Consider the following 15,205-nt stretch of genomic DNA (forward strand, 5'->3'; position numbering starts at 1 on the left):
TTTGACCGACCCATTTGTCCCTCCCATTCCCCTTCAACTAGCTAATCAAAGAACACCACTGGTCTTCTGTGTCAATTGTGGCATCTGGTGCCATTCTGTCTGGCCCGACGTCATAAAAACGGGACCGTCACCAAATTTCACGAGACTGAGCACAGGTGTCAAAATATGACATAAGACATAATGGTGATTTTGTGGTTTTGAGGAAAATGTTTGACACGGCAAATTAAGCGGAAAATTCTCAGAATCACTGTTTATTTATCAAAAAAAAAATTTGAAAAAGGAGGAATTGTGATGGGGATGGGCGGAGATAAACTACCATTTAGGCGGAAATCAGCCCTGAATTTTGAAGTTGAATTTGGTCAGGTGAAAATCTGGCAATCTGGCAGCCTTGCTTCGCGCTGACGTCATTTTCGTGTCTCGCGATTGGGGGGGTTGTGGAGTTCCGGATTAGAGATTATACATGGAAAAACATCTTTCAGAAAAAGATAAATCCATCTGCTTCCCCTGTTAACATTTCTCTAGGCAATACCAAGGCAAAAATAAATGGTCTCATTTAACAGAAATGAGACAAGAATACATTGAAAGGACCAATGATATACGGGGATAGGAAAGGTAGCAATGGTGTGAGCTGAATTGGAACTTACTGGCCTCCACTTGATTGGAGAAAACCAAGTCCATCACTCCAGAAAAAAGGCAAATACAGATAAACAGATAAATAGAGAAAAGAATTTTAAAGCAAGCAGCAACCACCCTCTCAATGGCTTAAAGTGGTGATGCTATGAATCCCAAAAAGGGGGTTTATACACGATTCTACAATGAGTTGTCCAAATCTGTTAATGTGAGAATGCGAATGATAATTCCTAGACATATTTGAAACATTCCATACAAAGTCAGAAGATTAATTATTCAGAGCCATCAGGCCTAAGACTCTTAGTAAGAGGCAGGGTTTCCCCCCCCCCCCCCCCCTGTTTTGTGGGTTTAATTTCTTGCTTCCCTTAGGATGGAAAACTTTTGAATCACAAAATACTCACTTCCAGATCTAACAATCTCAGAAACAATTGCTGAGTAGATAGTGAGACCAAAAAACCCCAACTCAAACCAGGATCAAAGTCACTCCCTCCCATTCCATTGCTTGTGAATGAGGCGTTCAATCAAATTGAGCTGTTAAAGTCATAGTGTCATTATATACTAATATAAGAGGTGACCTATTCAGGTCCACTTTCAAAATATTAGCATTTACAAAACCATTCGTAAATACAAACAATCAAATCTACAGTATATTGACATGCTCCTTTATTGAATTATTTAAATTTAAACATAATGTGTTTACGAAATGTTACAATATTCAAAATAATCATCATTGGTAAGATATTTTAATGCACTCAATTCTTACCCGGTTAAAAAATATTGATGAGATTGATGAAGATATTTCATATCTGATAGAAAATAAATAGATACCAATAATTCATAATAAAAGTAAAGTCATGATTAAGTGATCTGTAATAGTTCCTAGATGACAAAATTATTTAACATTCCAATCATAAAAATTAATTAATAAGGAACCACTTAATGTATGATTTACAATTAGAGGAATCATCCAGGGTTCCAATATATTGTGACACTCTGAATGGCCCATGCAATTCTAAGTCATAAAGAAATTGTGGTTGCAGTCACATAAAAAGGCTGGTCCTATGAAAACATCACAGAGCAAGATGCCTTTCCAAACAATCCAAGAAACACACAAAAATGCAAATAAAAAGGGAGTATGGGATTCCTCAGAAAACAATATGGAAAATACCGCTTCAGGATTTGGAGATGCACTCGTGTATGCTTCACTGTCTGACACTGACAAAGTTGCATAAGTTAATGCCTTCAATATTTGTGGGAGATTAAAATCAAGCAGCCTAAAGTTGTGTGTGGTGGTGTTAGTGGACATATAAACATGCACAACTGTGTCATTTGGAGGACTGAGAATGCACATTAAGTATACAAACGGTAAAGAGCAAGCCTAGTGCTGAATGTAATGTCTAATGTACACTCATGGCAAGGGACTGATAAGCAATTGTTTCTTTGTGAATGACATTCTTTCCATTCATTCCGACTGGTTAGTTTTAGTTGGGCCCTAACAAGGACATGAAGAAACCCAATTTCATTTCAATCCAGGACAAGGACAAGGCCACATATGAACATAACAAATTAGGGGGATAGAAGATTTCCTATGTGGAATATGCCAATCAAACTCTCATCCTTATTTAACAAAATTACTGTCAGCCCCTATAAGAAAGTTTATTAAAAAATTGAATAAGACAATCGCCATCTCCAACTTTGTGTACTTTATGAGTGGGATGGAGGGGGAGGGGGTTGGTGGGGAGAAGAGACCAGTTTAATGATTCTCAAAATCAACAAATATTCATTGATAAGCATCATTATACCTTTAAAAATACTTACATTAAATACAGCCATATACATTAGAATTGAAATTTAAGTCATACATTCTTTACAACCTTCAACTACCATGGCAAAGTCATTTAACTAATCATAGTACCTTTTATTTTTCACTGAAATCAACTTCAGAAATACAACCTTTAATTACACACATTTATAAGTTTAAAAGTCATCGATTGTATTTTGAGTAAATTACTTGTTGCATGATTACCTTTTAACTGCACAGAGCGCTGAAAGAAATGCTGCCAAACATTGCCCATTATGTAATGACACTACAATGCAGTAGCCTGGGAGTTATGTTTTTGGGGAGAGGTGAAACTAAACAGCATGGTGTGTTGTGCAACTGTTTGCTAACATCTTCCTCCTCCAAATCACACTTAATTTTACACTGCCATCGGGACTAAAAGAATAAGATGCTTATGACTGCTTATTTCAGGATCATGTAAATAGCTTGGTCTACGATTTTTACCACAGGGTTGCCACCTTTCTTTTATTTTTGGATAGAACTTGATAGAACCTAAACCTTGATTCCAATCTAGATGAGTCTGTGTGGAAGGAGTTACACGAGAAAACCTCACAACAAAGTCTGGAAAACATTCTTCTACACATTTCTCAGTGGTATAGATTTAAGGAAGGGTAGGGTGGCTTTCCTAATTTTAACTTAAAAAAATTATATGGCAGGATGGGGGGAGGGGAGAGGAAAATGACATTAAAAAAAAGGCTCCTTTTCCCAACATTTAAAACACTGTTTCCTATGCAATTTAGCCCTTATACATTTGGCTGTCTTTTTTTTCTTTGGCAACCTAATTCATCTAGTTGAAAAAAACAATGCAGGATGGTGATAACAAGTATATTAAAATGACCAATGATATAGGGGATTAGCATCCCCAATGTCAAAACTGGAAGTGGAATAGGACTTCATACATTTGCCTAAGAAATGTCAATCACTAAATCAGATTCACTATCATTATCTTCATTTTCTTCTTGGCCACCACTCAACATATATTTGTGAGGGGAAGACAAAAGTTGGGATTTGTACCTTGTCTTGGTTTGGCCTGACTTCCCTCCCTTTTTAGAAGAGACTGTTGTCTTTTTTAAAAATATCCCTATTTTTTCACCTTGTCCATTGGGAGGTGGTGAAATATCTTTTTTTTCCCCATTGCCATTGATCACACAATTTCCATTGGGTAATCCTTTCAATTTTTTCACTTTTTGAGAACCTGATGAAATACTTGCTGAGTTAGAAGACACATTATTCAGTTTAACAGGAGAAGCCTCATTTAAAATGTCCTTGAACGACTTTCTTTTGGCCACTTTTTTACCATTTGACTGAACACTGTCTCCATTCTTCTTAACTTTGTTGTTATCAGTGGCATCTTTGAACAAAGCTCTCTGAATTGAAGATTCTTCCTGACTAGTATCCTCATCAGAATTGTCACTTGTACTTTCATCAGCCTGAGTACCCATATTGTGTAGATTGGATGACATATTTACAGAGGGTGATGATTCATCGTTGTCTTCTTCATGATCTGTACAAACAAGACAACCATTTACTGACACAATATTACCCTCTATGTGTGCTGGACAGAAAGAATTGGGGCATTCAGAACACAGACTGGTGGCTGCTTTACCACAATCATCACAATGATGCCATGGACATGACCATTTACCTAAAGGAAAGAACAAAAATTCTCTCGTTGAAAATAATGCATAACATAAAGAGAAATGCAAGACTAACTAAAACCACATTACAAATTTGCATTTTTGACATGAAAAATGATCCATTGTAAAAAGATGACCTTTTCTGAAAAAGGTGGGGATGAAAATTTTGATGGCAAAATATGAAATTGCTGAAATCAGTTGATAAGGTCTGTTGAATTTCTACTAACCATTGAAAAATGCATAACACAGCTCTCACCAAGTAGAGAAATTAAGAACAGTGTTTTTACTATTTTAAATAAGTGATGATGCTTGAATATGAATTATTATATTTTACTTTTAGGGATAAATATAATTTAATTACTTTTAAGTATTACAGTTCACTCCTATTAATTGCACATCGGTTAATCGCATACTCCGCTTATACGCTACATATTCCCGAAAAACTGAATTTTTTCTATCTAATCGCTCCGCTTAATCGCACATCATCTCCGCTTAATTGCTACACCTTGATTGGAGTGACAACCAACAGCCATATGAAATCAACAATGCTGTTCCCGTTCCACACAACTTTTCGGCCAAAGCATTCGATCAATTCGTAAAAATGGACAATATACTCATCTGACATCTCAGAAACTACTGAACTCCCTTCATCCACACAAAAGACAATGCCTAGATAATGCAGGGGTGAGAATGACTGGTCACAAAAAAGGAGGAAATTTTTCATCGTGAAGATCATGACCCATCCATGCGACCATAACCTATAAATTTGAATTTCACTAAAATTTACTGAGATGCGATCCAAAATTTGTCTCGCAGCAATTTCTAACACGACTCGGTGGAATTTCAAAAGTTGAAAGTGTAATTACAACATTTGGTGGTTGTAGTAGGGATGATGATGTGGTGGTGGTTGTAGTAATAGCAGTGGTAGGGATGATGTGGTAGTGATTGTAGTAGCTGTAGTAGGGATGATGATGTGGTGGTGGTTGTAGTAATAGCAGTGGTAGGGATGATGTGGTAGTGATTGTAGTAGCTGTGGTAGGAATGATGATGTGGTGGTAGTTGTAGTAGTAGTGGTGGTAGGGATGATGTTGTGGTGTTGTAGTAGTAGTGGTGGTAGGGATGATGGTTGTAGTAGTAGTAGTGGTAGGGATGATGATGAGGTGGTGGTTGTAGTAGTGGTGGTGGTAGGGATGACGGTCGTAGTAGTAGTAGTGGTAGGGATGATGTTGTGGTGGTTGTAGTAGTGGTGGTGGTAGGGATGACGGTTGTAGTAGTAGTAGTGGTAGGGATGATGTTGTGGTGGTTGTAGTAGTGGTGGTGGTAGGGATGATGGTTGTAGTAGAAGTAGTGGTAGGGATGATGTTGTGGTGGTTGTAGTAGTGGTGGTGGTAGGGATGATGGTTGTAGTAGTAGTAGTGGTAGGGATGATGTTGTGGTGGTTGTAGTAGTGGTGGTTGTAGGGATGACGGTTGTAGTAGTAGTGGTGGTAGGGATGATGATGTGGTGGTTGTAGTAGTGGTTGTGGTAGGGATGACGGTTGTAGTAGTAGTGGTGGTAGGGATGATGTTGTGGTGGTTGTAGTAGTGGTGGTGGTAGGGATGACGGTTGTAGTAGTAGTAGTGGTAGGGATGATGTTGTGGTGGTTGTAGTAGTGGTGGTGGTAGGGATGACGGTTGTAGTAGTAGTAGTGGTAGGGATGATGTTGTGGTGGTTGTAGTAGTGGTGGTGGTAGGGATGACGGTTGTAGTAGTGGTAGTGGTAGGGATGATGATGAGGTGGTGGTTGTAGTAGTGGTGGTGGTAGGGATGACGGTTGTAGTAGTGGTAGTGGGAGGGATGATGATAAGGTGGTGGTTGTAGTAGTGGTAGTAGGGTTGATGATGTGGTGTGGTTGTTGTAGTAGAGGTGGTAGGGATGATGGTGTGATGGTGGTGGTAATAGTAGTGGTGGTAGGGATGATGATGTAGTGGTGGTTGAAGTAGTAGTGGTGGTGGGGATGATGATATGATGGTGGTTGTAGTAGTGTTGATGATGTGGTGGTAGTTGTAGTAGTAGTGGTGGTAGGGATGATGTGTTGCTATTTGTAGTAGTAGTGGTGGTAGGGATGATGATGTGGTGGTGATTGTAATAGTTGTGGTGGTAGAGATGTTGATGTAGTGGTTTTGGTGAGTGTTTTTTTATTCAGTGATGATAATAGCAATTGTCAAAAAGGAGGAACTTTTCTCGGTCTATCGGTCAAACACAAGCAAAGAAACCTAGTAGTTAGTCAGCTTATAAATACAACCCAAGAATCTCTCAAATTTAAAGCTGTAGTCAAAAGGAAAAAACAAAAAAGATTAACTAAGCCAACCACCATTGCTTTGTTCTAATATATCATTTCTACCAGATGATTTAATGTGGTTGCGAAAGAAAGAAAGAAAGAAAGAGAGAGAGAGAGAGAGAGAGAGAGAGAGAGAGAGGGGGGGGGGGGGGGGGGGAGGAGGAGAGACTTCTTTACCAGAATAACTTATGTATTGACCTTTTGAATTCTATATCCCAAAAAAAAATAAAGAAGAAGAAAAGAGAAATAGAAAGAAAGGCAAAGGGGGGAAAAAAAAAAAAAAGAGAGAGAGAGAGAGAGAGAGAGAGAGAGAGAGAGAGAGAGAGAGAGAGAGAGAGAGAGAGAGAGAGAGAGAGAGAGAGAGAGAGAGAGAGAGAGAGAGATTTAAAAGGTAATAGGTACCTACAACAGGGAAAAAAAATCCAGACCCATTTGTCCCTCCCCTTCCCCTTCAACCATCAACTAACTAATCAAAGAACACTACTTGTGACATCTGGTGCCATACTGTCTGGCCCAACGTCATAAAAACGGGACCGTCACTAAATTTCACGAGACTGAGCACAGGTGTCAAAATATGACATATGACATAATGGTGATTTTGTGGTTTTGAGGAAAATGTTTGACACGGCAAATTTGAAAAAGGAGGAAATGTGATGGGATGGGCGGAGATAAACTACCATTTAGGCGGAAATCCGCCTTTAGGCGGAAGATTCTCAGCCCTGATAATGAAAATGAGGATGAGACATCGGAATGTGACACACAACCCATGACACAACACTGAAAAACTTGACATGATAGACCAACTACGCCACTTCATCCAAGAAGAACGCTTGAAAGATGATCTACATTGGCGAGATTGGAGACAAAGGTTTATAAACAGCTTACACAGAATAAAAGCAATCAACGTTTCGCGATTACTGTTCTAACAAACAACACTGTCACATTTTGTTGTTGATAAAACATGAAAAAAAAAAGATTTTTTAAAAAAGGAAAGAAAAAAAAAACAAACCCAAAACAACCCAAATAAATAAAGTAAATAAATAAATAAATAAAAAAGAAGCATTCTAATGAGATCATGTCCAGAAAGTGACGGTCCCAAGCTCATAGAAAACTCAGAAGGTCCTACATGATGGCACATAAAAGCTGGTGCTTAGATGCTATTTTTAGCTTCTCCGCTTAATCGCCACACTAACCTGAACTCCCGAGGATGTGCAATTAAGCGAGTCATTTGTATTATCACTTTACATGACTCAATTATCACAAATAGAAGCTGAGAGACAAGGTCATTCAGATCCTGTAAACTAGGAAATCAACAATCCTATAGAAGATAAACAAATGCCCTTGAATAGTAATACAAGGTGTTCCAGCTAAAATTCAAAGTAAAATTTATGACCTAGGAAATGAAAATATTTAGATAGCCAAATTTTCTTCTGCAATCAATGGTTGGTGTTCATACACTTAAGCATCATCTTCCTTTAAACGCCCATTTCAAATACCCTTAATATAGTGGATTCACGTGCAATCGTGTGTAAGTTGTGTGATAGTGTGTGTGTGTGTGTGTGTGCTAATAGCTAGTAGTGCAGCTATGTGGTCTAGTGGTATGACACTCGCTTTTGGATCAGAAGGTCCTGGGTTCGAGCCTCGCTCAGCGCATAGTTGAGTCCTTGGAAAAGGCTCTTTATTCACATTCTCTCACCGTAAGGTGTAAAATGAGTACCTGTATTTAATGGGGTACAAATGTAATTCATGTAGAGTGGCCGTGCCTCTTGTTTCTACTTTCAAGTTTGCTTGGCATTTCCATGACAAACAGTTTCACTATTATGATGATTGTTGTGGTTATGATGATGACGAGGAGGAGGAGGAAGAAGATAATAATGGTGGTGGTGGTGATGCTGATGATGACGGTGATACAGTGCTCTTAACAGGCAAAGTCAAAAAGTCTGAAAAAGTTATAATGATGACGAGGAGGACGATGATGATAATGATGGTGGTGGAGGTGATGATGATGATGGTATGATGACAAGAGTGTTGGAAATGACAATGATGCTGTTGGCAAGAACGATATTAAGTATTGTAAGACAAATAGATAATAATACTAAATCTGTAAAATCGGGTTATAAACCAATTGACAAGGATTTGAACTTAATCCTTATGGATAAAACAAAATTGTTTTACACTGTACCAGTTACAAAAAATGGCTGTACAGATTAGCTATTATTCCCATTCATAAACACAATGGCAGCCTGAGATACAAATGTACCCCACAGTACAGGAATAGGGTTAAATTTCTTTAGAAATTATGTCATATTGTTCAACTAAGTAATATATGCATTTGAATTTTTTATTAAAAATTCTGATCTGGAAGAGAAAAAAATCAGTTTGGCCCTGGGCATGGAAAGTAAGCAAGTTACAAACATACACACACAAAAAATCTCCCCAAAAAATTGTTAAAACCTGCTCACCTGTAGGAGGTTTGTTCAACTTAAGACACTGAAGATGGTAAACTTTAGGGCAATTTCCTTTGTCACACATGACCAGTTCTCCGCCTTCCCCACACCGGAAACATTCATCTTCAGTTTCTTTCTTTTGAGTAATCTTCTTTTTCTGTTTCTTCTTTTTCATCTCTTTCATCTTCTTTTCATTAGCTATGGCTGCAGCTGTCTGTATGAATTTAGAAGTTGGAAAAAAGTTGTTGAAATTATTGTTTTTAAAATGTTTTAAAAGATAATCAATAAATGATATCAAATTTTAATTAAATCTATTTTTTCTGTACCTTGACAAAACAATGAGGTTGACATTGATCCAATTATGTACTGTGAATATGTATTAATGAAATGTGTTTGTAATATTTGATCAAATAAATAAATCAAATAGGTGTACCAGACAAACGTTTGTAAACAATTTGAAAACATTTAAAAACAAAAAGCATTAAGTTTTGTCTTTCTGATAGGTATGTATGAGTAAAATATTCAATATCATTGTCCTTTTGATTTCATCATCATCACAAAATCAGGTATCTAAGAATTTTATTCAGATGTCTCTCTCTCTCAGTGCAGAGAGAGAGAGAGAGAGAGAGAGAGAGAGAGAGAGAGAGAGAGAGAGAGAGAGAGAGAGAGAGAGAGAGAGAGAGGGAGAGAGGGAGAGAGAGAGGGAGGGAGAGAGAGAGAGAGAGAGAGAGAGAGAGAGAGAGAGAGAGAGAGGGGGGGGGGGGGGGTAGGGTAATAAGTATAAGTTTTAACTGCGCTGGCAACAATATTGGGTTAATTCAGTAACACCAATTAGCAGGCAGATGGAACAGTCAAAAGATTTTAAATCTGGAGATCAGTTTTATGAATAAGCACCCAAGAAAAGTATGACTTGAGTTTCACGGTCAGGCACCTATGAAAAGATTGACTTTAGATCTGTTTATAAGCACCCATAAATAATACGACAGAGTACTCTATCAATGTTTGTTTGTTTGTTTGTTTGTTGCTTTAGGTCTCTTCCAACACAATTGAGGTTATATGAGAGACCGCTGAAACAAAAAAACAAGCAATCTAACAAAAATAGTACAAATGTAAATCAAAATCATAACCTAAAGATATCATAAGCTAAATTATAAATAACCAAGAACAAACAGGCAGAAGATTTACAGAAAAAAAAAATATCCCCTGTCAAAAATACAATCACAAACCAAAGAAGCAGGATAGGCTAGTAAAGAGAAGAAGAAACGACATCACTATCGGATCGTACACCCATGGGAACATCATAGGTATATGATTCAAGGGTGATGCTCCCATCCAACCACCCGCTCTCTACTCTATCAATGTGTTCAGTCTAAGACCATCAAAAAAAGTATAATCAAGAACCCAATAAAAAAGAGGGTCCACCCAAATGGTTACAAATATCAATTTTTTAAATTCAAATATTATGTAAATTGACACAAGGTCACGCTTTATAACCAGCATTATCATGATCATGGTTATTTTTACACAAAACTATTAATTTCTAAATACACATCACTTGAAATTAAACCAACTTTATTCAATACCTTTGGCCTGACACCAAGGAAGCCACTGCAATTGTCAGCACCACAAGCACATGCTGTCTTTTCATTTCCAAGACACTCCAGATTGTAGTTAAATGTCAATTCCGTTCCTGTTAAGTGGGCCAATAATGAATGGGGAAAGTCAAATGTAATCTACATCTATGATGAAAGGAAACGTTTTCTAAATATAATCTATCAAAAAAATAATTATAAATAATTCACCAGATGAGGCTGTTTTTCATTTGCACTCATATCAACAGGATCAAAATACTGCTTGGGATATCTTCACCCCCCCCCCCCCCCCCCCCCCCCCCCCCCCCCCCCCCCCCCCCCCCCCCCCCCCCACACACACACACACACACAAAATATTTCTAAGAAGGGACTCCAACTTAAAATTTGGCTCACAGGAACTTCAGACTCCACTCAGGGGAATCAGAAATTTTTCTGCATACAAAGAAAAGAGATCGGGGTGGTATTTGGCATTGTGTTTACATATCTTATCATTCAAAATAGATAATTAAATAGAATTATAAAACACAATGCCAAATATCACCCCAAAGCGCCTATTTCAAATAAAGTAAGCTCCAAAACCTAATGGTGATAGTAGCAATGATAATGTGGTGGTGGCAGTGGTTGTATTAGTGGTGGTAATGATGTTTATGGCAGAAAGCACAACTATGAATGAAAAAGCATTTTCTGCATGTCCAATCAAATGGATCAAGTTCTAATATAGATTTGGTGACAGTAGTTGCTGATTTAATGAATAAAAAAGAATTTTACTCATTGTTTTATAGCTGTGTAAATTAATGAAAAAAATTTCAGACTTAAACTCTGTTTGACAAAACCAATTATATTTATAACCAAGGGTGATTTATCTGTTAACGAAACAATATAATAACCTTGTACATCCATTGAGAGAGAATTGGGATAAAAATCAGGGAGAGGTGCAAAAATGTGGGAGATTGCAGTGAGTTTTACTGCAAACTGGGTTGGAAAAAAAAAAGGTTGGGGGGGGGGGGGGGGGGGGGGGGGGGGGGGGAGGAAGAAATCTGGATCACACTGATCTGTTAAAGGAAATAACGAATAACGTTAATCTTTTTAAGCATCTAATTGTGCAGATATGAATTTAAATGGTATGACTCTCGTCTTTGGATCGCAAGACCCAAGGTTCAACACCCGCACTGAGCGCTGCATAGTTGAGTCCTTGAAAAGGCTCTTTACTCGCATTCTCTCACTGTAACACGAGTATCTGACTGATAACAGAAAAAAAATGTAATATTGCCTTTTTTTTTAATTTTTTTTTTTTTACGATAACTACTATGTTACTAGTGTGCATCTTGTGTGAGTGTGTCTATGTCAATATTGTATTGTTATAAATGTGTAACCAAATGACAAATTGCCACTTTTTTGGGGACAATAAAGATATATTATTATTATTATTATTATTATTATTATTATTATTATTATTATTATTATTATCATTATGTCTCATCCCGTTGCTTTTGAGCCTGTTAAGTGGATATTGTGTTATATAAATGTTCTAGTTTGTTTAGTAGCAATATTTGTGATAATGATGTGAGTAGTGGTTGTAGTAGAGATGGTGACTATGTGGTAATGGTGGTGGTACTTGTGCTACTGAAGATGTGGTGTATGTGGCTGTAGCAGTAGTGTTAGTGATGAATTGTTATTGGTGATTGTAGTAGTGTTGGTAGTGATATGTAGGTGGTGATTGTACAGTCAACTCCGCTTAATCGCACACCCTCGGGAGTTCAGATGAGTGTGTCGATTAAGCGGAGAAGCTAAAAAACATGAAAGCACCAGCTTGCAAGTGCCATTTATGTAGGAGATTCCATTCTGCGTTTACTACGGGCTTGGGACTTTCATGTTCAAGATATGGCCTCATTAGTAGTTTTATTTTTTTATTGTTTCTTTTTTTGTTGTTTTAGTTGGTTGCTTTTTCCCCCCTCTTTTTTTCTTTTCTTTTTCATGTTTTATCGACAACAAAATGTGACAGTATTGTTTGTAAGAATAGTAATCGTGAAGCGTTGATGTTTTCTATTTTGTGCAAGCTGTTTATAAACCCTTGTCTCCAATCTCGCCAATGTTGATAGATCATCTGTCAAGCATTCTTCTTGGATAAAGTGGCGTAGGTTGTCCAGCATGTCAAGATCTTTCCTTGTTTGTCAGGGGTGATGTGTCACACTCTAATGACTCATCCTCATCTTCATTCTCCAGGCATTGTTTTTTTGTGTGGCTCAACGGATTCCAGTTGCTCATGAGATATCAGTAAACCGCTGATGGGTCTATTATTGTCCATTGTAACGAATTGATAGAATCATTACTTTGTGTATTTTTTAGATATTTTTCTCCAGTCAAAATGGAAGCAAGGTGTACGATTAAGCGGAGCGTTTATATAGAAAAAAATAAGTTTTTCAGGAATGTGTAGTGTATAAGGTAGTGTGCGATTAACCGATAAGCGATTAAGTGGAGTGAACTGTAGTAGTATTGGTAGTGATGATGATGTAGTGGTGGTGGTGGTTGTAGTAGTGGTAGTGACGATGTGATAGTGGTTGTAGTAGTAGTGATATTGATGATGCGGTGGTGGTGGTTGTAGAAGTTGTGGTAATGAATTTGTGATACACGGTGGAAAAAAGCTTGCATTTTAGTTGTAGAGTACATTTCTCTCACCAACAGTCGGTCACGAGGTCATACTACCTGGCGAGCAGGGGTCAACGAGCTACTGCCAGTACCGTCAAAATGCCATCAAAATGATCAAATGTAGTCATTTGTAATTCATTTGCGTTATAATCTTTAGCTATTGTTAAGTATTATATTATTTCTCTGACACTTCATCTTTATTCTCATGTGATTTCTGTTTCTTTGGGATAGATGTACGTCAAGTTACAATGAAAACAAAAGCCCTCATATTTCAAATACTCATAAGTACACATAGACTAAATTGAATCAAGAAATAACACATTTATACAAACACCACCCCCTCTAAATCCATACATAATACAGGGATAATACTGAACTTTTCACCCAAAAAAAATCTTCAGTGCGATTTTTCTGAAACTCATGCAATGTGGTTTTGATTTACAACTTGTCAGGTCCAATTCCCCACCAACCAGTAGAATAACAAGTCTCTGACCACTGTTATCATACTAAAATCTGAGAAAGTCATCAAGTAATCATCACGATACTTCACGCTGTTGGTAACAGATGTATATCTATGGTAACAACACAAATAATACGATGCCGGCAATGTTATAGCCACAGTTCTGTCATACTCTTTTTAAAAAGGCCATTTTAACAAATTTGGCCAGAAAACTTGTCCTTCAAATATTGATCAACTAAAATAACCCTCACCTTGTCAAAAACTCTCAAACCTGGGACTTCCTTGCGGTTTTAAGTTTGAGAGTTTTAGTTAAGATGAAGTCTCAGGTTTTAGAGTTTTTGACAAGATGAGGATCATAGCATTAGATTGATATTTATTGAAGAACGAGTTTTCTGGCCAAAATTTAATTATTTTTCACCGAGTACAGAAGAGTTGAAGAGATGCAAACATTAAGAACACCGTGGGATTGAGATCCATTCTTATCGTAATACAGTATGTGTATTCACACAACAAATGACCCGTACAATGTAGTAATAATAATATAATAGTATAGTGCAGTCAAATGCTAGTACAGGGACTATAATATTATAGTATTATAATATTATGTGTGGCCAACTTTCATGACCAGCCCAGTTTATATGGACATATTTCACTCTCTGATTTTAGCCAATTTTTGTCTGTGAGGATAGTTTTAATGTGGTGGATAGCGACATTTTGGTTGACGGTAGATGATGCTGGCGGTGGTGAGAGCAACAACGTATGTGATGCTGGTGGTTTAGTGTTTTGTAGCAGTACTGGTGCTGCTGAAAATTATGGTGATGCTGTCATCGGGGCTAATACTTGTGACCATTCTCATCTATTAGAGATGTTAATGCTTGTGACGTATTCGGAAAGAAACCGCGACACGTTTCATTTTAAAAAATTAGGCCAGAAAACTCGTCCTTTAAATATCGATCATTCAATGACCCTGTTCAATCCAACTCCAGATTCGAGAGTTTTTGATGTGATGAGAACACATTTTCTGGCCAAAATTTTAAAAATGTGTGTGTTTTTAAAAAAATACGGCTGTGTGATCGTATTGTTGACGATTGGTGTAGTGTATGGGTTGGAGCGGTGGTGACAACAGTAGTAGTAGTGATAGAGGCACGGGGATTGGGGGTGGTGATGGTGACGATACTAGTTGTACTGGGGACACGGGGGATGGTGGTGTTGGTGGTGGTGGTCACGATAAAGACGACAGTGGGCGTCAATAACACAGTGAGGTTAAATGATTGGGAACACCACATTGTGAATGTAAAATATATTAGAACTAATATTATATGTCCTTCAATCTTCATTAAATGAATTTTGATAATAACTGATGTCAATGATTTTCTACTATATTAGAACAACTATATTCATGGCATCACCATTTAAAACCTATAATAATCGAAATCTTCAAACTTACTCATAATGAAGTTTATTATTTGTATGTAATCATACCACAATTTTAAAGCAAATAATCTTTGACGAACATTTCGCAGTAATTAAATTAAAAATTAGGTATGCCAATCACTGGTACTCAGTCGAGCCACTCTACGAAACGAAACTAAACTATGTGTTATAATAATCGCATGACCTAGCAATTTTAACAA

The 15,205-nt window shown here is 37.3% G+C and overlaps 1 protein-coding gene across 8 annotated transcripts in view; it reads right to left on the reverse strand.

Annotated features, from left to right (window-relative positions):
- Positions 1 to 1,275: 1,275 nt before the first annotated feature.
- The window catches only part of LOC144965544 (histone-lysine N-methyltransferase NSD2-like), a 67,846-nt gene continuing 53,916 nt past the window's right edge, over positions 1,276 to 15,205 (reverse strand). For all 8 annotated transcript variants that reach the window (XM_078900973.1, XM_078900974.1, XM_078900979.1 and 5 more), the window contains 3 exons: positions 10,457 to 10,563; positions 8,889 to 9,087; positions 1,276 to 4,115 (listed from right to left, as the gene is read on the reverse strand). In XM_078900973.1, the coding sequence (XP_078757099.1) occupies positions 3,376 to 4,115; positions 8,889 to 9,087; positions 10,457 to 10,563 (1,046 nt within the window). In that variant the 3' untranslated portion in view covers positions 1,276 to 3,375. The remainder of the gene's footprint in view (positions 4,116 to 8,888; positions 9,088 to 10,456; positions 10,564 to 15,205) is intronic.

The sequence above is a fragment of the Berghia stephanieae genome, chromosome 2 (assembly GCF_034508935.2).
Source record: "Berghia stephanieae isolate SIO BIC M18660-M18661 chromosome 2, UCSD_Bste_1.3, whole genome shotgun sequence".
Taxonomy (NCBI): domain Eukaryota; kingdom Metazoa; phylum Mollusca; class Gastropoda; order Nudibranchia; family Aeolidiidae; genus Berghia; species Berghia stephanieae.